Genomic DNA, 26,722 nt, shown 5'->3' on the forward strand with positions numbered 1-26,722 from the left:
GATATGGGAATAAATATACAAGCAGCATATCAAACTGGGATAATTTTACATTTTAGTCATTTAGCAGACACTCTTATCCAGAGCAACTTACAGTAGTGAATACATACATTTCATGCATTTTTTTTCTTTTTTTCTTTTTGTACTGGCCCCCCGTGGGAATCAAACCCACAACCCTGGCGTTGCACACACCATGCTGGCATTGCAAACACCAGGCTCTACCAACTGAGCCACAGGGAACTGATAATATTTTAGGTTACACCGATAAAGTATAAGAATATTTGCCACAGCATATTTCTTTCATTATAAATCTGATTATTTCACATGGAGATGTGGGAAGCTAAAAAGGCTAGCTAACTTGCTATGTTTCTAGCCAAGCTGCTCGTTACTAGTAGCAAGGGAAGGCGACTCTTCCTTGTTTTCACCAAATTTTTAAAATATTTTTTTTTAAATCTTTGCTATTGTCCCCTTGTGAATGTGAATGTGACCAGCTAGGATGTCATGTTACCAAAAAGTGTCCGCTACTCAAAAAATCCCACTCACGCATGTAGATCAACGGAGTGAAGCTCGATGTCCGCACGTGAGCAGATATCTAATTAGTATAATGAAAGATCCACATCAAAAGCTGTTTGTTAAAGCTAGAGATATGTTTTTTTTGCATGGGCTGCATCTCAATCTACCGCATCCACCAATGACGGCCTTCCGCATCTGCGGTGGAATGTTGCAAAAAATCTGTCTTCTCACGAAAACCTCTGTAGCGTCTGAACCGTTTGGGCTATACACTAATATGACCCTACCATTGAAAGTGAGACTTGACCAAGTATGTGTCGGTTGTTTTGCTCTAGGATGCCCACAAGCCTCATCTGAAGCTAGTCTAGTTTCTTTCTTATATCACTAAGATATAGGACAGACCGTTAAAAAAAAACTTCCTTTTGATAAATGTTTTGTCTGTGTTGCCATGTATGAATATGTGATTCAATAGTGGACCCCCTCGAAAGGCATAAACTTTACCTCCCTCGTCCTCAATTCCACTGCTGCTTTAGTCAACTGCTGCTTCTCACTGTGAGTAAGGGCACTCTCTTTTCTTCCTTATCCTTTTCCCCTCTGCTTCCTTTTCATTACTTTCTCTTTTTTTCTCTCCCTTGCCCTCTCTTTCTTTATCGCAAACTTGAGAATGGCAGCCAATCAGAAGCAGAGTCCCCTTTGCTTCAGCCTCCCTGACATCCACAGCGAGAAGTGGTGCAGCGAGAGAGAAAGAGAGTGAGGGAGGGAGAGAGTCAGAGTGAGAGAGAGCGATAGATGGACAGAGAGAAGGAGAGAGGGAAAGAGAAAAAAGAGAGAGAGGCAGGAAGAGAGAGGTTAGAAAGAAAGAGGGTGGGGGAAGAAGATCAAATGTGAGGCAGGAGGTGGAGCAAGAGAGGGAGGTAGAGGGAGAAGAGCATAGAGAGAGAAAGAGGAAGCAGGCAGTAGGCTCACACAAACACTAACACACACACTAGCGCTCGCAGCACTGTTCAGTCTTGGATGTAAGTGCAGCTGAGAGGAGATAGAATAAGTGCCACCGCTAAGCACTGCTACGTGAGGAGTGGGGAGACAGTACCATGACACTCAGAAACACAGATGGACAATACTACTAAACTGTGAATAACAAAGGTAAGGTTCTGTTTTTTTGTTTTCTATTCTCTGTTTTGCAGGATTTTTTATATCTAATCTCTGGTGTTATATCAAATCTCTCATCTCCATCTCTGCAGTCTTAGTAAACTTCAAAATAAAAAGTGCTAGATGAAGGGCAGTAGCTACACGTAGGATATTAATTTGAGCCAGTTTGCTACAGCAGACAAATAATCCTGCAGCAACAGGAAATGTGAATTATTATTTGGATTATAATTAATTAACATTTTTGTAGGGGTTCATACATGGGTTGATACATTTTTTGTAACAGAAAATCAAGCCTGAAATTTCAAAGTGTAAATTACAAAGTGGACATTACTTTAGAAGCCTTTTTAAACCTTAAATACACTACAGGTTTTACATTTCCTACCAAATTAAGATTCTACATCTGTAAATGCATTCAGATACTTTCTTAAACAAAATAGGATGGACACAGTGCTTATGCTACAGATTTACAGATGTGAAGGGCAGTAACTACATGAATGCAGAGACTTTTCATAAAAACAAACTAGGACTGGCACAGTGCTCGTACAGTGGAATTACAGATGTTGAAGGGCAGTAGCTACATACAGGTAACTGCCAAAATAAAAGAAACACCAACACAACGTGTCTTAATAGGGCATTGGGCCACCACAAGCCACCAGAACAGATCTCTTCTTCTAACCATGGTAGCCAAAACAATGGTCAACTGGGAATTTTAATACATGACCCTAAGCATGATGGGATGTTAATTACTTAATTGACTCTGGAACCACACATGTGTGAAAGCACCTACTTCAATATACTTATATATGTATCCCTCATTTACTCAAGTTTTATTATTTTCGGCAGTAACGTGTAAATTTAGAGACTTCCTAAACAAAATAGGACTAGCATTGTGCTAGCTCATATGACAGATTTACAGATTCCTCCAGTGTATCACTCGGATTAAATGTTTCATGACCGGCCTCACACACTTCCAATAAGCTAACTCATATTCAGACTTTTATGTCAGCTACAAGAGTGATTTGTGTGTGTGTGCTAGCAATGGCAAAACCTTACATGTAATTAAGTGTGAGCAGGCTTGATGGTGAGGCACTGCACTATTGCTCCTATCTCAGCTCAGATGCATGGAAGGGTGAAAGAGTTCATTGTGGGGTTTTGAGCACTGCAATAAGAGGGGCAATGAGTATGTTAGGATGTTTATGTTCTATGTACCCTACAGCACAGAACTAATCTCTATGTCCCTCTCTCTCTCACTCCATCCCCATGTCTCTGTCTCTATCGTTCTCTACATCTCTGCATCCCTCTGTCTCTTTCTCTCTCTCCTTGTCTTTCTTCCTCTCCCTATCCGCTGTTGTGTGCTATGGGGCTTGATAGAGACAGCCTTACAGACACACATGTGATTTATAAGGGTACAGTTTGTACTGGGTCATTTGGGTAATGCCATTATTGTTTAACACAAATTAACCACTAACATTTTCATGAATTATTATTGTCAGATATGTAATGGCCTTTCAGCGTCCGAATGAATAGCAAAACCCTGTATCCCTCCCACACAGACACTGCATGGTTCTCTATCTCTCTCCCAAACACTCAACCAAAGCTTTCAACAGGCTCAAATTGAAACATGACAGACCGAACTCTAAATGAACATGTTGGATATATATAGGAAAATCTGGAAAAAAATCACATGCGGATCAGAAGGGTTGTCATTGTTATAAAAGGCTTGGATCAGGCAACAAAGTTAATTTTGTGTAGTGGGGCTCATCTAAAACACATAATACAAAATAATATATATAATCAATGAACTGACATGGACTGCAAAATAAATTGTGAATGAAATTGTAATTGTAATTGCTTTCTGTTCAGTTTTAGTGCATCAAAATTACACCACTAACTCTAAGTGACAATTTATGCAATAGGAAGGATTTTGTCGGTTCATGGCCTCACACATTGTATAGGTCGACCTCCTTTTGGACCAGTTTTCAAGGTACAAAGTGAAGACAGCATTTCAAAATTGCATTTCAAAATTGCAGCAGGTTCTGTAAAGAGTTGTCAAGCCTTGCCAGAGACTGCAGTCAGGATGCTAGCGATGTTGGAAAGGTCTAGGGCTCCACCAAGTGGACACTTTTTTTCAGGTCTGCTGCTTTTTCACAGCTGCATCACCGCCCCTACTGTAGTAGCACTTAGGCTCTGTGGTGGTCTGTCAATTGTGTAGTCTGTCAGTGTGCAATCAGTAGCCACTCAATCCGTCAATCACAAAACAGGCATTTATAGTCCTTGACCTCATTGCACCGTAACTGCCTTAATCTCAAGTGCACAGTTTTGTTAAAAGAAGAACCACAAATTGTTTTGGGCAAATACGTATTCAAGCCATCGCTCTGTCTTGCTAAGATAGGTCTATCCACAGGGACATCACATGAACGAAATATAGTCCATGATGTATTTGGTCATATTTTGGTAGAATGTAACATAAATAAGACATTCTCAAACTGTGGGACGTAGACCACTGGTGGTCTGTAAGAGTTTGCTGATTGCAGAGCAAGATTTGTGTGTGCGACTGAAGTTTGATTATTGTAGAAGAGTATGTGGGCATCAGTGGCCTATATATATATAACACTCCATTATAAGAGATGCTTAGGGAGCAATCGGAAGTGTATTGCTAAATGGAATGGTCTTAGCTGGTCTCAGGGTGGTTATTTATTCCATATTAAGGCTACTGTTGCAGATAGGTTTTGAATCTCAGGAGAAATGCACCCAGAATACTCATACAGTATAAAGGGCGAGAGCAATTCCACTGACCGTGTCTGTTAGGAGTCTAAACACTCCCAACCTATTCAACACTGTGTGTGTTCATAAAAGTCATATTCAAAGGACAGACAAATGGTTGATAACCATATAAGCCTTCATAGAAATAGTGTTTATTCCACTAGCTTTTGCCAGAATGGACAACCATAAATTGCCAAACGCTCTACTCAAAGACTTAACTTTTAAGAGCATATTTAATGATTTGTTGTTTCATGCATCTCTGTCTGTTTGCATGCCAAGCCTCCCAAGCTTCCTATCACCTAATATAATCATAAACAACATTTTTAATATACTGTAGGCATTTAATTGACTAATCAAATCAAGATGATTCAGTGAGAGGAGTTATAGCATCTGGTCAAGAAATCCAGTCAGTACGCTCTGCTCAGGGTGTGGAGGAATTTTAAAAAGACACACTGGCCTAATGCTTAATAGACATGGTGCATCAAAGATTAATATCCAGAATGCTATTAAAACTCAAGGACAGCCTTGAATGATAATTAGAAAATGCAATCACAGGAATCAGACCAAATTAATTGCCAGCCAATGTTTCCCGATTTCCGGGGTTCTGCGCCTGCCATGCCGCCTGTCATACTCATGGCAAAGCCTGGGCACGTAGTGAAGTGATAACAGCACATCATCATCAGCTTATGGCTTACTGGCACCCCACGACTTCCCCCAATCATCGTGGCTTCATTCTGTATCTTCTATCTGGTGGTAGGGAGAATGACACCTACAGTTGATATCACATTTTCTTGGCTCATACAGTACATGTTGTTAAGCGTACTGTATGTTTTGTGAAAATGATTACTTTGTCCTCATGTAGTGCAAATTTGTATTAAATTAGTGATCGTTTTATGTTCTTGTACTTTAACAAGGTTAAACATCTGGGAAACTGCTAGACCGGGGTCTTGCTGACTGAAAATTAACTTTAATGGTTTAGTTCCACTTTATATTTTGAAGGCTTGACCTTGGATGACAGCTGAGACCATACCAGTTTTCCCAATCACAACTGTCTCTCTCTGTTACTGTCCTAACCTTTTAACATTTGGATATAAGCCATAACCTGCCTGTTTGAGAGTCACGGTTTGATTCAGTATAGGCATTAGCCTTAATGGCATGAATTACATTCCACAGTGCTCTTTAAGACTGATGGAATGAATAATGTTTATTTTGAGATCTCATTAGCTGAATTATTTGATTTGCATTCATGGGATAATATTAATTTACATGTGGCGTTGCTTCAGTTTCATCAATGGAACCTTACTAAATTGGCTACAAACAAGGTCCTTTGTTCGTTCAATTTTTTTTATTGATTGTTGAACAAAAGCAGAGAAATGATCAAATATGGTCTTTGCTTGTTCAAGGCCCCTCGTGAGTTACACAATGAATGCTTGTGATGGCGCTGGTACTATGGCCTTTCCACCAGCTTCACACTAAATGGCCTCTTTTATAAAAGGAGGACAAGATTTATTAGGATTAACTTTCCAAAGTCCATAAATTATGCATGCATCCGCAAATTACCTATCAAGGCTGGCCCTGGTGGGGATTCTGCTTCATCTAGGTACTATAGACTAGTTAGCTGACAACGTCACAAAGACGATGTGTGCGCTTCGAGGGAGCAGAGGTCTGTGTTATTTATGATTATGGGTGGCCAGACACCTAACAACAATGACAAGAAGCTGCCATGTGGGGATTCGTAGGTGGCTCGTTGTTTCTTGTTATGATACCATGTCTTTCTAGTTTTGATGTGTTTCAACTCTTGTCACCTCTATGCTTATACAGTATGGCTAAAATTAACAATATGTTTGAAAGACAACAAGTGCTCATTGTGCGAATGTATTTATTATTTCAATAAAGATTTGGAGAGCAAAAAAAGTGTACATGTTGTCAATAATCCTTTGATTCTAAGCCAACCCAGCCTCTTTGCTACACGGTTGCGCACTCATCGGTTTTGTTGCTAAACAACCCACTGTCTACATAGCACGTGTCATGGAGTCAATAATACAATGGCTACCTTTAGAAGCCAAGGTTTGACTGCCAGCAAGCCCAGTAGATATAGCTTTGTCAGTGGTCAGTCACCATGTATCAATACACAGGAAGATGGCTAGCTTAAGTTGAACTTGAACCAGGCTAGGAAAACTGTGGTTGAGTTAGCTATCTAGCTAAGTAGCTAGCAAGCTAGCTAACTTCCTTCAATTTGATTCTAGCCTGGCGGTATTATAATTCACTTTGTCAATACCTATTGTTTCATTTCACAACTGGCTAGCAAAATAAAACTAATGATGAAAACAGAAAATAGCTGTTACTAAACTGTATTACTTACTACTACTCTATTACTAATCAAATCTACAAAAACAATTGATCAATGTATTACATTTTAATGTTTTATTGTAAGGGAAATTAAAATAGGCTAGGCAACGTGTTGCAGTAGGCCTTTGTAGAATAATACAAAACATATCCTTGACTGTAACCAAAAACAAATTACTCTTGTTTTTATATCTTTCATAGATATATTTTCACAAATATGTATTTATGAAATTCATCCTTATGCACTATTTATCAAGCATTGATACTTATGTTTATATCAGGAATCAAGGTAAGACACAAGTGCAGACTTTCTGAAAAAGAGAGACAAAAAAAACAGGAACAGAGACAAATGCTGGTTGAACAAACAAGACAAACTGGCCCAGACAGACAGAAAACACATGTATAAATACCCAGAGGATAAGTGGGGAAGATGGGCGACACCTGTAGGGGGTGGAGACAAGCACAAGGACAGGTGGAACAGATCAGGGTGTGACAGTTTATGGCAAATCATTTGACTTGCACGCCTTGAGGGTAAATATTATTCTGGACTGCATTATTTACCGGACTGTATTACTCTATTACCAATCAAATCTACAAATCAAATTGATCAAATCTGCTACAAGTTTGGCTACCAGCGAGTTTAAGCTAGTTTAAGAGAGCTAATCCTAGGTAAAATGTATGACTCTTTGAGATGCCGATTGGAACTATAATTCCTTTACTAAAAGCTCTATTCAATCTGTATCGCTGAAGCATTACAGACTGCACTATAGACACTTTAAAGGTAAATTCTGATTGGGCCAACATATGCACCGTTTACCTTGAAAGCTGTCCCCGCCAATGCGTGAGCATTGCCTTTAGCTGAACTTAAATGTCGTAACGCTGGACATATGCAAAATGGATTGAATATAGCCCAAGATAATTAATGAACGCATTTAAGGAAGTTTCTAATTCCATATAATTCATAATTGTCCATCTGTCCGTCCGTTCGTACATTAGTCACACGCGATATTTCAGATGGCACTGGCCCGATTTTGACGAAGTTTGGGTGAATGATGAGGCTTGCTATAGAGAGCTGGCATTTACAAAATTACACTGATTGGGCCAAGGCGGGAGCTATAGTAATTAACAAAAATGTGTTAGTCACACGCAATCTCAATTGACCCAAGGGGTGGGGAGGCGACATGTTTATGTTGCCTGTTTTTTTCTCTTGGAAGATTAAACAGTAGCAATGTACAACACTGGCAACACTAAAGAGCTTTGAAACCAATTATCTCTTGATACAGATAAAATGTCTTAATATGAGCCAGTTTGCTAGAGCAGGAAAATTATCCTGCAACAACGAATGTGAATTATTATGTGGATTATAATTAATGTACATGTTTGGAAGTCTGTCATTTCAAATTGGAAATTACAAACTTCAGAAGCCTTTTTAAACCTCAAATGCACTACACATGTTTTATTTAATGCATTGCAGGAAAGTTCTCCTGCAACGGGTGATCAAATTAAGATCCTACATCTGTATTAGACACAATCAGACAATATGACCATTGGGGGGATATTGAAAACCAATATGACTGCCTGAAGTCAATATCCTGCTTGTGTTATCTCTCTAATGTATCCATGTTCTTCTTCTTCACAGGGATCAATAAGGGATCAAAGGGAAGAAGACTACAATGCCTGATTTGGTTACATTTCATTCCAGCGTGCATCCTACCAGAAGGCTATTACCATAACTCATTAGTCATACAGAATTATTTCCCCGTGTGATTGGATACCATGATAACCAATCACTTCCTGGGTCTACTGATGCTCTTCATCCTGCAGCCAATCAATGCCCTACCTGTGGCACCTGGAAATACTGTGAATCTCTTGGGAACATTGCAGGAGAAGGATGATGGAAGGATACTCCAGCGCTCCAAACGAGGATGGATGTGGAATCAATTCTTTCTTCTGGAGGAGTACACAGGGAATGACAACCAGTATGTTGGCAAGGTAAGGGTTTTGTGCACCATTTTTATGGGGCATTCTTTGTATGCTGCCTTGAGGTGATCGATTATGTCAAAGTACACTTAGTCAAAAGGACTGTTCCTGTTGTACGTGACATAACTTTCACTAGTTTCAGAAAATGTATCCATAAATAGAGAGGAGTGCACCAAATGAGAACTCCCTTAATGTAAGTACTAGCTTGTTAGGCCAATGATCATAGGTGAAGGGAATGGGCTTCTATATCCTAGCAACAGGCAACTAATTCCAGCCATCCTTCCCTCATTCACATAACAATTCAAAAACAACAAAGTTGGTTATAAATGAGGGAAAAAATTAAGAATCGTCACTCAAATTAGCCATTTAACATGACACATAGAGGGGGAATAGATGTTCCATATACGACAGACAACTTAACCAAATCAAGTCATGAGGCAGACATAACGGCTAGACAAAATAACTGACCCAGTCCCTCACATCGCCAAGGGCTTGAGAGCCTCCTCTGTCATGATGACACAGCTCTTCAACTGACAGAGGCTTGTGTTAGTCAGTCAGGGACCAGATAAGAACGCATAAAAGTGGAAATATTTCTCAGAGCTATAACCCCCCACTTTAGATCAAAGGAGTGACGTGTCAAGCCACCAGTGTTAGTGTTAACACAGAGACAGCTAGTCGCAGTGTTAGAGACGACGTTACAGTTATCATCCTAAGGGAGGGGAACGAGGTGACTGTCGACAGCCAATTTTCTCAGAGGAAGCTGGCTTTCATCACCTGCCTCATCCTCAGGAGTAAACAAGTGTCATGGTACAGGGTGGAGTAGGAGGATATGACTACCAGTTTGGCAGATAGCATCGTCCTGACGCGTTGGAGACAGGGGAACAACAAGAAGACAAAGATGGAGAGAAGAAGGAAGAAGGGAACATGGGTAATGGAGAGAAAATAATGAATCAATCAAGTCAGGCCAATGAAATTTCACTTCACAGAATTTTGGCTTTCTTCCTGACTCTGATGATCTCTGGCTGGTACACTGGCAAGTTTATTTGCATGACAGCAATCACATGTGCTGGCTCTTAACTCACCCGGTGTCCAATATCATTCACAATTAAACTGTCAGAATGACATGAGGTCTCAATAAATAAAGTTGGTGAAAAAACAAAGCCCACATGCTGGCTTTACTGGGGAAGCTAATAGTGATCGCTACCTCTAATTCCATCAGCTTCACTCTGGAGTTGGTGTCTGTGATGAAAATGTGGTGAAAAGCCTGGGCCGATGGACAGGCACTTAAAGGTCCAGGACCAAGCCATCAGGTCTTTCTCATGAAGATAATTTCATTACATTTACAGTGCACTGTGGGAGGGTTTATTTATTTCACATCCAGTCAAGTCCCCAATCCACCACCCCTCTCCCTAAAGCCACATACAGCTACAGTATCTTCCTCCTCTCCACTGGCATAGCGGAAACACCCTCAGCCCCCACAAGGTGGGGGGACCCACCGACTCTGTCTAAATTGTAATATCATTTTGTATAAATAACTTTGACAGTAACCCTCCTTTTAAATTGCCATATGTAGCAAGCAAACTGTTTGTTTTGTCCAATATAGATGGGTACAATATAGTTTAATGCATCCAATTAGCCTATTTCTCAGCTGCGCCAACGGCAGACCGCCTCAGCCTCCTCATATAATTTGGCTATCAAGTTTTAAAAAAGTTAGGTGAATAAGGTCGGAGAGTGAGTTCATTGTTAAAGATGGACAAACAAAAGGCAAGACCAAGTGGTGCATGAAAATGCAGCAAAAATGCTTTATCTGATCAAGCTTGTGCCAATTACAGAAGATATCCACATCAGCAAATCTACCACCTCGTCCTCGACTGACGAAACACCATCGCAGGTAGAAGCTAGTAGGCCTACTTATGTAGCAGCTACCACTAGAAACCTCCCATTCCTGACAGACCTCACTGCCTGGGACTGGCAATGACAGTGGCCTTGCTCCTCCTCTTCTTACTCCCCTCGAGAATAGTGACAGTTCCTCTAGTGAGAGTGCCGGCCCTCTTTCTCCTGCTCCTTCTCTCCCAGAAAACCAAGACCCAGCGGCACTCATGAGAGCGACCCCACTTCTGTGAACACTGGTAAGCCTATGAGTAATTAGATGGAAAAACCTTACAGCGTGGAGTCTGAGTTCCAATGTGTAATATAAATAGGCTACCAGCTAAATACTGTATATAGCTATAGATAGGCTAGTAGGTTAGACTGCATTGTCTGCAAAATGAAGAGACACCAGTGTTCCTCTCAGTTGAGTTTTGTCTATCAGCCGGTGTAAAATCTTTAAATGTGGGAAGATAAATAATTATGTTATTGTTTCGGTTTGTTGAGAACTCGTTTCTTCAGCTTTCATGGTACTATTGTGATTTACCAGAACAATATTGGTACATTTTAGGAGCAGGTTTACCTAAACACTGGATCAATCTGTTATCTTATCATGGTGTAGGCAGTCTCAATACACAACTCAGACGTTTAGGACTCATCATAGATGTACATCATATAAAAGATTATGCTGGTGCATGGTGCTGGAGTGAGTGGAACTGTTCATGATGCTGAAATGGCTTCTCTTCTCGGTGAACTTTACAGTGCGAATGGCCCAAATTCACAAAGTGTCTCAGGGTAGTGCTAATCTAAGATCAGTTATTAATGATTACATGAAAAGGGATGCCCTGATCCTAAATCAGCACTCCTACTCTGCAAAACTTTATGAACATTGGCCCAGGTGTGTATTTGTCAGAAAACTCCACTGCATGTGCCTCTTGGAGTTGTTTATTCACTATCACCTGATCTTCAGCGAGCCATTTCAGACTGCCACTAGCATGAGTGAGAGTATTTAACAAGCCAAGCCCTCGTGGTGGGAGGCCTACTTCTTCAGTATGGCTCTGAAGTGTGAACACTTGCAATGTAATCAGACGTCTTTTGTGTCTGGAGTTTCTTTCTGTAGGGGTGCAGTGACCCACATCACATTCAGTTCCATCCAAGCTATGCATGTGAACAAAACCCCTTTAACCTCGTGGTAGTGTGTGATGCTTTGTGTATGTAATCAAATGCTGCCCAGTCTTCAGTTCCCACTACAGTTTCTTCCCGAACTCAGTTTCTGCTGTTCATTAAAAAAAGGAACAATCTGAAATAACACTACTGAATGTGTATAATCCCCGAGTACATCAACGTGAATTTATGTCCAAGATAATACACTAAAGAAAAGTATAAACGCAACATGCAACAATTTCAAAGATTTTACTCAGTTACAGTTCATATAAGTAAATCAGTCAACTGAAATACATTCATTAGGCCATGATCTATGGATTTCACATGACTGGCAATACAGATATGCATCTGTTGGTCACATACCTTAAAATAAACAATAGGGGTGTGGATCAGAAAACCAGTCAGTATCTGGTGTGACCACCATTTGCCTCATGCAACGTGACATCTCCTTCGCATAGAGTTGATCTGGCTGTTGATTGTGGACTGTGGAATGTTGTCCAACTCCTCTTCAATGAATGTGCGAAGTTGCTGGATTTTGCCGGGAACTGGAACAAGCTGTCGTACAGGTCGATCAAGAGCATTCCAAACATGCTCAATGGGTGACATGTCTAGTGAGTATGCAGCCTATTGAAGAACTGAGACATTTTCAGTGTCCAGGAATTGTGTACATATCCTTACGACATGGGGCTGTGCATGCTAAAACATGAGGTGAAAGCGGCGGATGAATGACTCGACAATGGGCCTCAGGATCTCGTCACGGTATCTCTGTGCATTCAAATTGCCTTTGATAAAATGCATTTGTGTTTGTTGCCTGTAGCTTATGCCTGCCCATACCATAACCCCACTGCCACCATGGGCACTTGTTTATAACGCTGACATCAACAAACCGCTCACACAACGGTACAGTTGAAACCGGGATTCATTCCTGAAGAGCACACTTCTCCAGTGTGTCAGTGGCCATCGAAGATTATAATTTACTCACTGAAGTCGGTTACAATGCCGAACTGCAATCAGGTGAAGACCCTGGTGAGTACAACGAGCACACAGATGAGCTTCCCTGAGACGATTTCTGACAGTTTGTGTAGGAATTCTACGGTTGTGCAAACCCACAGTTTCATCAGCTGTCTGGGTGGCTTGTCTCAGATCATCCCGCAAGGGAAGAAGCTGGATGTGGAGGTCCTGGGCTGGCGTGGTTACACGTGGTCTGCGGTTGTGAGGCCGGTTGGACATACTGCTAAATTCTCTAAAACAATGTTAGAGGTGGCTTACTGTAGAAAAATCAAGATTCAATTCTCTTGTGGACATTCCTGCAGTCAGCATGCCAATTGTACACTCCTTTAAAACGTGAGACATCTGTGGCATTGTGTTGTGTGACAAAACTGCTCATTTTAGAGTGACATTTTATTGTCCCCAGCACAAGGTGTACCTGTGTAAAGATCATGAGGTTTAATCAGCTTCTTGATATGCCACACCTGTCATGTGGATGGATTATCTTGGCAAATGAGAAATGCTCACTAACAGGTACAGTATATAAGCAAATTTGAGCATAACATTTGAAAGAAATTAATTTTGTGTGAATGGGACATTTCTGGGATCTTATATTTCAGCTCATAAAAAAATGTGACTAACACTTTACATGTTGCATTTATATTTTTGTTCAGTATAGATTAAGGACTAAGGGCTTTCCAGCACTCCAGTGTGAGAGGAAAATATTTTGGGTATCTCAGATTGTTCTGGCAATTCTCACATAGTAACTTCATTGGGAGGAAGGATGTTTAATATGTTATATATTTGTATCACAAAAAAAATTTGTAATGAAAAACATGATAAAATGTGCCTTTTTTACTTATACATGCCTCCTTAACTTGAAGAAGGGCCACCTATTAATTGAAATGCATTCCAGGTGACTACCTCATGAAGCTGGTTGAGAGAATGCCAAGCGTGTGCGAAGCTGTCATCAAGGCAAAGGGTGGCTACTTTGAAGAATCTCAAACTGTTGCCATGCACCTGCAATAAGATTGCTCAGATGTGCGAGTGCCTTTTGAATTAAGAATCTCAAATATAAAATGTATTTTGATTTGTTTAATACTTTGGTTACTACATGATTCCATGTGTTATTTCATAGTTTTCATGTCTTCACTATTATTCTACAATGTAGAACATAGTAAAAATAAAGAAAAACCCAAACTTTTGTCTTGAACTGTATGTTGAGGTGGATGATGTTTGGATGAGTAAACAATCCATGGAAAAATAGATGTATGTGTATTGGAATGTCATCCTTTCTAATATAAGCAAGTGACTGTTGCATATTATGAACCTGATTGTTATCATTACTTACAGTATTTATTATCACAGATGTTCAAACCAACATCAGTGGAGAGAGAAAGAGACATGGAGAGAAAGAGAGAGAGAGAGAGAAAGAGAGAGGGAGCATAATTATTCTGTATCCGTTCAGGGCTCTGTTTTCCTATCTCCCCTCTGCAGCACTAAGCAATGCTCACTACAGACCTGACAAGAATTGCCAATGATTTTTCTACTTTACTGGCTATTCCTCTGTGCTTGTGCAAGGGGATTTAAGTCATCAAATGCTCCTCTGTCAAAGGCTCATTTTGTGCAACAAGAACTTTAGAAAAGAGAACCACCAAGCCTTACTTATAATACCGTATGTTTCCTAGTTACTTGTGCTCACCTTGAATCCTCAAGAATGCATCGCTATTGAATTATAACTATTCTATGTTGGTACCAAATTCATTAAACAATACTGCATTTCTGAAGGACAAGATCATAGAAACTACAGTCTTTCTATATACAGTAGCCTATGCGGGGCATTAGGTCATAAGTAGTGCATATCATAGCAAGTTATATACGTTTGTTACTTATTTTACTCATGGATCCATGGATCGAATCTATCCCACTACATGAATTCATAATACTGCATGAATCACTGCATGAATCGACACCATACTGTTTCATGAATGGATTGTGTAATACTGCATGAATCACCTCTATAATACCTAATGAATCAACTCAAAAAATACTGCATGAATCGACTCCATACTGATGCATGAATTGACTCAATAATACTGCATGAATCCATGAAGAACAGGGGTCTCAACTAACCTGTACCCAAAGGGGTCTCAACTAACCTGTACCCTCAACTAACCTGTACCCTAACCTGTACCCATTGACTTGGTACCGGTACCCCCTGTATATTGCTTCATTATTGTTATTTTATTGTGTTACTTTATTTTCTTAAAACTGCATTGTTGGTGAAGGCCTTGTAAGTAAGCATTTCACGGTAAGGTCTACACCTGTTGTATTCGGCGCATGTGACAAATAAAATTTGATTTGATTATATTGTTTACCCCATACTAGTGTGCCAGCATGCCAAATATCCATATGGTTTGTGAAGTTGTCCATAAGCGGACCTCCAATAATTACCTTTTAGTGTTTACCATTGGAGCGTGTTGTGTACTTTCTGACTTTTTTAATTCAATAATTGCAAGACTGTGTACAGTACATCCCTTAGGCCTGTGTTGTCTGAGGATTGTCAAACTCCAATTAGCTGGCAGACCTGACAGTATGGCTCCACAGTATGGAGTTCCCTCTTCACCTCCCTTTGATGGTCTCCTCTTTGTTTTCTTCATGTCAGTTCTCTCTTTATGGGATTAACGACTGAGTCTGAGAAGCATAGACTATGTCCCAAATGGTACCCTATTCCCTCTATAGTGCAGTACTTTTGACCAGGGCCTATAGGAAACAGGGTGCCATTTGGGACACAGCCATACTGCAGGAATCATCAGAGGAATGTGCAGTGTGAACGGAAAAGACACAGGGTATAAATTAGTAATATGAATGCATTTTAGGAGCAGCTACAGATGTAGGATGTTAATTTGAGCCAGTATGATACATTAAGAAAACAATCCTGCAGTAACAGGAAATATACTGTATTATGTATATTATAATTTATGATTGTTTTTGCTGTTGGGGTTGATACATTTTTCGTTAAGGCAAATCAAGTCTCACATTTTAAAGTCTAAATAACGAAACAATTCCCAGCAACAAAACGTGATCAAATTAAGATCCTACATCTGTGCTGTACATTTTATGTTGAAATTATTATATTGACTTCATCATATTCTTAAATGTTCAGCAATGAACATCATGAGTAATACTATTTACAGACTGTAGCTGGGTCATTCCAACAATTCTGTACCTTTTGAAAAATGTAACTTTGTCAAGAAAAACATTGATTTCAACTCACATTCTGTCATAAAGAGCTAATGTTCAACAGTTTTTTTTCCATATTTAGAGGTTAAAGAAAAGGACTATAGTAAGTGCCTATGAAGTGCCAATTAAAGTAACAGGGTTGACATTTTCATCTTAAAATAGCCATAAATCCCTTTATGACAGGATGAATGGAAGGTTGCTGTGTGTAATAGGGAGTGGCAGTTGAATGCAAGCTTTACAATTTAATTTAATTGTCTATCTATTGGTAACAGGGTTGACGTTATGCTCTACCCGCTCAGTTTTACACCACAAAACACCAGATAATTGCCAAAAAGAGAAGAACCAACTCACCTGCTTTTACACTATGATTTGATTATTAGATGTTCAATATATGTATTTAAAAAAATTCTAATTTTGGAATAGTTTCAACATAAAACGAGAGTTTATTCAAGTAACAGGGTTGACCTTAAAATGAGGGACAGATGTAAATGAATGACTGCATGAAAAAAAGAATCTTCAGAAATGACTTTGTCAAAACAACAAAATACTTACATGATGGTGAAAACGTAGAACATTTTTGGGGTAGCCCATTCCGCCATCTAATGACCAAATCACCCTCTAGAGGCCTCATGGGTGGAATGTTATTAACATTGTTCTTTATTTCATAATTATTATTATTTTTATTTTGTATTTTCTTTATCCCATGTCTCTATGTGAAATTGTTTTGTTATATATCAGTCTTCTGTGATGTACATCAAGTGTCATATTGGGATGAAAACTCAGAATGGAATACATTTCAACTCTATATCTGACATGGTACAGGTGTCCTCTTTATGTAAATCCATAACCATGTGTGTGAGGTGTATACCTTTGTTTTAAAGTAGATTTGTTTAAGACTACCAAGAAACACTCTGTGTGACTCTGATTTATCCCACTGCAGTAAAATGTTTTAAGTGGGTTAAAATCTTCCTAGAAGTTACAGATGTGCACTGAGGAAAAATGATGAATTTTGGCACTGAAGCAAGTCTTTATTCATATTAAAAATAAGAGGTGTTGAATTCTTCACGTGGTCTCTATTAAAGGGCACTTAATTTAATATTTCAGGCTATTAAAATGCAATATTGGTGCACAATTTCTACTTACAATATCTTTAGGGAATGACCCAGCTGTATTCATAGTCAGCATCCCAAATGGCACCTTATTCCCTATATAGTGCATTACTATTGACCAGGGCCAAGCACCAAATATGGAATAGGGTGCCATTCGAGACATAACCAGAGTTGGGTCACAGTGTGCATCCATTTCTTCCCCAAGTTGCATTGTTGTTGATCCCAGTTTTCAGATTACAGAAGATACAGTGGCTTGCGAAAGTATTCACCCCCTTTGGCTTTTTTCCTATTTTGTTGCAATACAACCTGGAATTAAAATGTTTTTTGGGGGTTTGAATTTGATTTACACAACATGCCTACTACTTTGAAGATGCAAAATGTTTTTTTTTACTGTAATACAAGAAATAGAAATAGAAATAATACAAAAAAACTGAAGAATTTGAGCGTGCATAACTATTTACCCCCCCCCCCCTCAAAGTCAATACTTTGTAGAGCCACCTTTTGCAGCAATTACAGCTGCAAGTCTCTTGGGGTATGTCTCTATAAGCTTGGAACATGTAGCCACTGGGATTTTTGCCCATTCTTCAAGGCAAAACTGCTCCAGCTCCTTCAACTTGGATGGGTTCCGCTGGGGTACAGCAAACTTTAAGTCATACCACAGATTCTCAATTGGATTGAGGTCTGGGCTATGACTAGGCCATTCCAAGACATTTAAATGTTTCCTCTTAAACCACTTGAGTGTTGCTTTAGCTGTATGCTTAGGGTCATTGTCCTGCTGGAAGGTGAACCTCCGTCCCAGTCTCAAATCTCTGGATACTGAAACAGGTTTCCCTCAAGAATTTCCCAGTATTTAGTGCCATCCATCATTTCTTCAAATCTGACCAGTTTCCCAGTCCCTGCCGATGAAAAACATCCCCACAGCATGATGCTGCCACCACCATGCTTCACTGTGGGGATGGTGTTCTTGGGGTCATATGAGGTGTTGGGTTTGTGTCAGACATAGCATTTTCTTTAATGGCCAAAAAGCTCAATTTTAGTCTCATTTGACCAGAGTACCTTCTTCCATATTTTTGGGGAGTCTCCCAAATGCCTTTTGGCGAACACCAAATGTGTGGATTTTTTTCTGCCACTCTTCCATAAAGCCCAGCTCTGTGGAGTGGACAGCTTTAAGTGGTCCTATGGACAGATACGCCCATCTCCGCTGTGGAGCTTTGCAGCTCCTTCAGGGTTATCTTTGGTCTCTTTGTTGCCTCTCTGATTAATGCCCTCCTTGCCTGTGCCATGAGTGTTGGTGGGCGGCCCTCTCTTGGCAGGTTTGTTGTTGTGCCATATTCTTTCCATTTTTTATAATGGATCTAATGGTGCTCCGTGGGATGTTCAATGTTTCTGATATTTTTTTATAACTCAAATCTGATCTGTACTTCTCCACAACTTTGTCCCTGACCTGTTTGGAGAGGTCCTTGGTCTTCATGGTGCCGCTTGCTTGGTCGTGCGCCTTGCATAGTGGTGTTGCAGACTCTGGGGACTTTCAGAGCAGGTGTATATATTTTGAGATCATGTGACACTTAGATTGCACACAGGTGGACTTTATTTAACTAATTATGTGACTTCTGAAGGTAATTGGTTGCACCAGCTCTTATTTAGGGGGTGAATACAAAGGGTGAATACATATGCACACACCATTTTTCCGGTTTTCTTTTTTGTATAATATTTTTAAACATGTTCTTATTTTCATTTCACTTCACCAATTTGGACTATTTTGTGTACGTCCATTACATGAAATCCAAATAAAAATATATTTCAATTACAGGTTGTAATGCAACAAAATAGTAAAAACACCAAGGGGATGAATACTTTTGCAAGGCACTGTAATTAGTTTCTCCCTGAGTATGTTGATATTAATATTCATGAATAGTATGATGTTGATGCTGTGTCCATCACTGCTTGTCATTTAGGATACGAGGGCCCAAGAGATATAGAGCTAAATATAAGCCTCATACACTATTATCAACAGTGCAGTAATGAGCTTCAAGCCAGTCACTCATCATACTTGCTTGAGGTAATGCTACTTTCTTTCAAGACGATGAATAGTACAGAAAGAGGCACTTAGTTGCCCCTATTTCTTTCCATGAAATGATTGCATTTTCATGTCTCCGGGTCTTGTAGGCTACTTGCATTATACAAACATGATTGATTGTGGTTTACATTGAACATCAAAATCAATATCCGGTGGCTATTTTTGTGTCTATTGTCAGATGAGATATAAGTGGACGCCCTGCTGAGGTAGTAGGGTATAGGGACACATGCAGGTGCACGTTGTCAAAAATAGGACAGAGTCACACATCCATGTACATGTGCCTCGTTCTTAATATGGACACCATACAGGTCTTCCTCTGTGGCACGTGGAAGAGGTGCATGCTAGTAGTATGGCTCTTTACAGCTTTGGTTGCATTCCAATTATCTCTCCTTTCCCCCTGAAGTGTGTACTTGATAATTTCCCTTCATAGATTTGAAAGGTATTGACTGGTACATGGAAACACATTCTAGCCCATGCCTACACCAATCCAATGTTTTTAAATGTGTGGGGAGTCGTAGTGAAAGTGTGCACAATTCAGAAGGAAGGAGAGATTATTGGGATGCAACCTTGGTGTCTTTCCCAGAGAGGCTTTATCCTCCGTATTGGCAGTGGTGGAAAAAGTACCCAATTGTCATACTTGTGTAAATGCATAGATAGATACCTTAATAGAAAGTTACTCAAGTAAAAGTGAAAGTCAGCCAGTAAAATACTACTTGAGTAAAAGTCTAAAAGTATTTGGTTTAAAATATACTTAAGTATCAAAAGTAAAAGTAAAATAATAAATCATTTAAAATTCCTTATATTGAGCAGACGGAACAATTTTCTTGTTTTTAAAATGTATGGATTGCTAGGGCCACACTCCAACAATCAGACATTATTTACAAACTATGCAATTGTGTTTAGTGAGTCCGCCAGGCTAGAGGCACTAGGGATGACCATGTGTTCTCTTGATAAGTGCGTGCATTTAACCATTTTCCTGTCCTGCTAAGCATTCAAAATGTAACGAGTACTTTTGGTTGTCAGGGAATGTATGGAGTAAAAGGTACAATATTTTCTATCAGAATGTAGTGAAGTGAAAGTAAAATTTCTCAAAAATAGTAATAGTAATGTAAAGTACACATACCCCAAAAAACTACTTAAGTAGTACTATAAAGTGTTTTCACTTAAGTACTTTACACCACTGCCTATAGGTGCTGTGTATTCTGTCCCTTGACATTATCAGTTACGGAGGTGTTGGATATTATCAAAGGAGCTTCAGGTCATTTATGCCTATATATTTCAGAGTTTTCCTCATGGAGGAAAAAAGTGATCAAATCAAATCACATTTTATTTGTCACGTGCGCCGAATACAACCTTACCGTGAATTCTTAATTACAAGCCCTTAACCAACAATGCAGTTCAAGAAATAGAGTTAAGAAAATATTTACTAAATAAACTAAAGTAACACAATAAAATTACATAACAATAACTAGGCTATATACATGGGATACCGGTACCGAGTCAAGTTGCGGGGATACAGGTTAGTCTAGGTAATTTGTAAAGTGACTATGCATAGATAATAAACAGCGAGCAGCAGCTGTGTAAAAACAAATGGGGGGTCAATGTAAATAGTCCAGGTGACCATTTGATTCATTGTTCAGCAGTCTTATGGCTTGGGGGTAGAAGCTGTTAAGGAGCCTTTTGGTCCTAGACTTGGCACTCTACTGCTTGCCGTGCGATAGCAGAGAGAACAGTCTATGACTGGGTGCCAGGAGTCTGACAATTTGTTGGGCCTTCCTCTGACACTGCCTAGTATATAGGTCCTGGATGTCAGGAAGCTTGGCCCCAGTGATGTACTCTGTAGCGCCTTATTGTCAGATGCCGAGCAGTTGCCATACCAGGCAGTGATCCAAACGGTCAGGATGTTCTCGATGGTGCAGCTGTAGAACCTTTTGAGGATCTGGGGGGGAAAAGATTATGTTGTGCCCTTTTCACAACTGTCTTGGTGTGTTTGGACCATGATAGTTTGTTGGTGATGTAGACACCAAGGAACATGAAACTCTCGACCCGCTCCACTTCAGCCCTGTCTATGCTAATGGGGGCCTGTTTGGCCCTCCTTTTCCCATAGTCCACTGTCAGCTACTTTGTCTTACTGACATTGAGGGAGAGGTTGTCGTCCTGGCACCACACTGCCAGGTCTCTGACCTCCCTATAGGCTGTCTCATCGTTGTCGGTGATCAGGCCTACCACTGTTGTGTCGTCAGCAAACTTAATGATGGTGTTGGAGTCGTGTTTGGCCACACAGTCGTGGGTGAACATGGAGTACAGGAGGGGACAAAGCAGGCACCCCTGAGTGGCCCTAGTGTTGAGGATCAGAGTGGCAGATGTTTTGTTGCCCACCATTACCACTTGGGGGCGGCCTGTCAGGAAGTCCAGGATCCAGTTGCAGAGGGAGGTGTTTAGTCCCTCTGTGGCTCAGTTGGTAGAGCATGTTGTTTGTAACGCCAGCATGGTGTGTGCAACACCAGGGTTGTGGGTTCAATTCCCACAGGTGGCCAGTACAAAAAAAAAATGCATGAAATGAAATGTATGTATTCACTACTGTAAGTTGCTCTGGATAAGAGTGTCTGCTAAATGACTAAAATGTAAAATGTTTGTGATGAGCTTTGTGGGTACTATTGTGTTGAATGCTGACCTGTAGTCAATGAACAGCATTCTCACATAGGTGTTCCTTTTGTCCAGGTGGGAAAAGACAGTGTGGAGTGCGATAGAGATTGTGTCATCTGTTGAGGTATGCGAATTTTAGTTTCTGGCACGATGGTGTTGATGTGAGCCATGAGCAGCCTTTCAAAGCACTTCATGGCTACCGACGTGGGTGCTACGGGGCTGTAATTATTTAGGCAGGTTACCTTTGCTATCTTGGGCACAGGGACTATGGTGGTCTGTTTGAAACATGTAGGTATTACAGCCTCAGTCAGGGAGAGGTTGAAAATGTCAGTGAAGACACTTGCCTGTTGGTCCACGCATGCATCCTGGTAATCCGTCTGGCCTCGCGGCTTTGTGAATGTTGACCTATTTAAAGGTCTTGTTCACGTCGGCTATGGAGAGTGTGAGCACACAGTCGTCCAGAACAGCTGGTGCTCTCAAGCATGCTTCAGTGTTGCTTGCCTCGAAGCGAGCATAAAAGGCATTTAGCTCGTCTGGTAGGCTTGCGTCACCGTGCAGCTCACTGCAGGGTTTCTCCTTGTAGTCCGTATTAGTTTTCACACCCTGCCACATCCGAAGAGCGTCAGAGCCGGTGTTGTAGGATTCAATCTTAGTCCTGTATTTACGCTTTGCCTGTTTGATGGTTCGTCTGAGGGCATAGTGGGATTTCTTATAAGCGTACAGTTTAGTGTCCCTTTCCTTGAAAGCGGCAGCTCTAGCCTTCAGCTCAGTGCGGATGTTGCCTGTAATCCATGGCTTCTGGTTGGGATATGTACTTACAGTCACTGTGGGGATGACGTCATCAATGCACTAATTGATGAAGCCGGTAACGGAGGATGAATCCCGGAACATATGCGAGTCTGTGCTAGCAAAAAACAATCCTGTAGCGTAGAATCTGCTTCATCTGACCTCTTCCATATTGAGCGAGTCACTGGTACTTCCTGCTTTAGTTTTGCTTGTAACAGGAATCAGGAGGATAGAATTATGGTCAAATTTGCCAAATGGAAGGCGAGGGAGAGCTTTGTATGCTGTATGCTTTCTATGCTCTGTGTGTGGAGTAAAAGTGGTTTAGAGTTTATTTTCTTCTGGTTGCACATGTGACATGCTGGTAGAAACTAGGTAAAGCGGATTTATGTTTGCCTGCATTAAAGTCCCTGGCCACTAGGAGCACCACTTCTGTATGAGCATTTTCTTGTTTGCTTATGGCCTTATACAGCTTGTTGACTGTGGTCTTAGTGCCAGCATTGGTTGGTGGTGGTAAATAGACGGCTACGAATAATATAGATGTGAACTCTCTTGGTAGATAGTGGGGTCTACAGCTTATCATGAGGCTTTCTACCTTAGACGAGCAATACCTCGAGACTTCTTTATTATTTGACATTGTGCACCAGCAGTTATTGACAAATAGACACACATCCCCGCCCCTCGTCTTACCAGACTTAGATGCTCTGTCCTACCAATGCACGGATAAGCCGACCAGTTCTATATTATCCATGTCGTCGTTTAGCCATGTCTCGGTGATTCATAAGATATTGCAGTTTTTAATGTCCCGTGGGTAGGATAGTCTTAATCATATATCATCCAGTTTGTTTTCCAATGATTGCACGCTTTCCAATAATACGGAGGGTAGTGGTGGTTTACCTACTCGTCGGCAAATTCTTACAAGGCTCCCCACCCTCTTCCCCTCTTTTCTCTATATTTTCTTCAAACGGATGACGGGGATTTGGGCCTTGTCTCAACAAAGCAGTATATCCTTTGCGTTGGACTCATTAAATAAAACATCTTTGTCCAGTTCAAGGTGAGTAATCACTGTTCTGATGTCCAGAAGCTGTTTTCGGTCATAAGAGACGGTAGTAGCAACATTATGAACAACATGAATTACAAACAATGCGAAAAAACAGACAAAGTAGCACAGTTGGTTAGGAGCCAGTAAAACTGCAGCCATCCACTCCGGCACCATTATCATCATAGCAGGTAGCATGAGTGTGTTGCTGACATTTGGCAAAGATACCCTGCCTGCCACAGAGGATCCGTCCGAGGGTAACTTAGCTTCATGGTTAAGGCTTATGTTCCTCCTACGATGCCATGTTGTAATTGCCATCGATATGAAGATTTTGCGGCTGTGTTGGTGACAGTGTAAGACGTGGGAGGATTTTGTGGGAGAGAATCATCATTTTTTAAAACATGTCTGGCACTGTGGAAAGGTGCTCCAATTATGTTTTGGATCATGTGGAGGGTTATTGGGGAGGTATCAAGCATCCATTGAAGAACAATGGGCTGAGGTTGTGTAGAGTTCACACCATCAACTGTTCAGTATTGATGGCTATCTATGAAGTTTCATTGTATATATGTAGTGGTGTGGTGCTCACAGGGCCGGCTTACAATGTTCAATTTATTTAACCCATTCCTCTCACTTGAGATCTATCAATCAATCACTGACATTTCACTTCAACATTTGTCAGAAAGTGCTTAACAGTGCCCATCCTATACCCACAAAAAGCAAGCAGAAAGCACAGTGGCAAGGAAACACTTCCTAGAAGGAGGAAACCTCATGAAAACTCACTCAGAGGGGGAGGAGGGGGTCATCCATGCTGTAGGCCTACACAGTATGGTAACATGCAAGTGCAAAGGCCAGTATCTTTAAGAATGAAGTAACCATTCAGCTAAACAAATAGCCCATCAAATATGAAATAAATCTTCTCATTCTGTCATCCAATCTCCTTAGAAATCTTTATTTTTAGGATCTGCCCTGAAGGCAACGTCGCAGACGGAAGACATTAGGGAGCTAAATGGATTTAGAGTCAAAGTGACATGATTTTATGCTACTTGGCATATGGTATCAGATTGAGCTTCTGTCTATTTTTGGTCTTCAACCAAAGTCTTGAATTATGGAATTATGAAAATAAGAATGGTCTGTGCTTTGTGACTGTTGATGCTTCAAGGAAAACTTGATGCAAAAATCATTCCAATCAATATTTTGCTGTAAGAATACTGTAGGATATTTATTCCCTATGTTTGTTTTGTTTTTTACCTGGCCACAGGAAAGGAAGAAATCTTCCTGCATGATTCCTGTAGTTTTTTTCCTGCATGGTTCCTGTAGGACTTGTTTGTAAGTGTCACGTCCTGACCAGTATAAGGGTTATTTGTTATTGTAGTTTGGTCAGGACGTGGCAGAGGGTATTTGTTTTATGTGGTTCGGGGTGTTGGTTTATTTAGTAGGGCGTTTGATTTATTATTTCTGGGTTTTTGGGTAATGTTCTATGTTTGTATTTCTATGTGGTCTCTGGTCTTTTGTATTTCTATGTCTGGTTTATTGGGGTTGGACTCTCAATTGGAGGCAGGTGTTTTCTCGTTGCCTCTGATTGGCAGTCCTATATATGGGTATGTGTTTGGTTTAGTGTTTGTGGGAGATTGTGTCTTGTTTTGCATGTGTGAGCGTGACAAGACTGTTTTGTTGTTCGTTCTTCATTTGTTATTTTGGTGTTCGCTTGGTTGAAAATAAATACAAGATGAGCATCCACATTCCTGCTGCATTTTGGTCCTCCATTCCAGACGACAACCGTTACAGTAAGGGGTAGTATTTGTTACAGAATTGGTGTCTGTGTTGTAACATGAAATACATGACACCAAGGGTTGTCCGTTTGAAATTGCCCACAGAATATAACTATTTTGATCAGACAGGGACATCCTGCTTTAGAAATGGCCACTTCAGGGGACAGTCACAATCAGGATAAGAAGTATTGCAATCAATTTGAAGGACACATTTTAAGCAGACACTCATGTTCCTAAGAAACAGCTGGAATACAAGATTCTAGATGAGAGTTCTGTGCCAAACATGAACCATTTTTGTTTAGAGCAGTCTCTGAGAAACCGTTTGTTTTTATTTTTGTGTCATTTAACAGGTGGAATATAAGGTCCATACAAGAACCATACAAGAGACAAGCAATAACCATTTTCGTTAGCAATAACCATTTTCGCAGTCTGAGCTAGTATTCTTGTTTTTCCATTTCTCAAATTTACAGATGAATTAAAGAAATTCTGAGGGATGGTGATTGGCAGCCAACAGTAAATAAATAGCTGAAATCAAATATCTGTGGATTGAATGTATCCAAGGACAATATTGTGAGCTCAAGATCTCAAACTCATGATTGCAAGATTGCTAGCTTGGTTATATTCAGTATGGCTATCTGTCCAGAGAGACAAATCCAAGGCAGATGTAAAGTTTTAATGGTACATTTGAAGTTGAATCTGTTCTTTACGTAAACCTGCCAACTGTATTTGTTATTTTAGTTTTATGTACATTTCACATTTCCTGACTAACACTGAATGCTCTCTCCATCTCAAATAACAACTCTTACACAGCTTTTCTCTCTATCCACAGCTGCACTCCAATATGGACAGAGGCGATGGTAACGTGAAGTACATTCTCACTGGAGACGGGGTGGGAAGCTTGTTTTTAATAGACGAGAACTCAGGTGACATTCACGCCACTAAGAGGTTGGACAGGGAGGAGAGGGCCATATACACACTCCATGCTAAGGTGGTGGACAAGAGAACCAATGAGACACTGGAGGCTGATACTGAATTTAACATCAAGATCCACGACATCAACGACAATGAGCCAAAGTTCTCTAAAGACCTTTATTTCGCCAGTGTCCCAGAGATGTCTGATGTAGGTGAGTAAGTTGGTCCTCTTGTGATGCTTTATTTCTGTGGAGAAATGTGAATGACAATTCTTTCTTAAACCTATATAGTTCATAGAGGCAGAGATAATCAATGACCTGCATATCAATCAAATCATGTCATTCATACCATAATATAATAATAATAATGGAAGGTTGAAATT

General features: G+C 40.3%; 1 protein-coding gene across 2 annotated transcripts in view; it reads left to right on the top strand.

The window, feature by feature from the left end:
• The first annotated feature begins 1,459 nt into the window (after positions 1-1,459).
• The window catches only part of LOC115195868 (cadherin-10), a 43,933-nt gene continuing 18,670 nt past the window's right edge, over positions 1,460-26,722 (top strand). Inside the window, exons 1-3 of one of the 2 annotated variants that reach the window (XM_029756186.1) lie at positions 1,460-1,650; positions 8,405-8,757; positions 26,258-26,552. In XM_029756186.1, the coding sequence (XP_029612046.1) occupies positions 8,542-8,757; positions 26,258-26,552 (511 nt within the window). In that variant the 5' untranslated portion in view covers positions 1,460-1,650; positions 8,405-8,541. Of the gene's footprint in view, positions 1,651-8,404; positions 8,758-10,691; positions 10,875-26,257; positions 26,553-26,722 lie in introns of those variants that run through there. The other variant, XM_029756187.1, reaches the window with a different exon arrangement.

Source organism: Salmo trutta, chromosome 6 (assembly GCF_901001165.1).
Source record: "Salmo trutta chromosome 6, fSalTru1.1, whole genome shotgun sequence".
In the NCBI taxonomy this organism is placed as follows: domain Eukaryota; kingdom Metazoa; phylum Chordata; class Actinopteri; order Salmoniformes; family Salmonidae; genus Salmo; species Salmo trutta.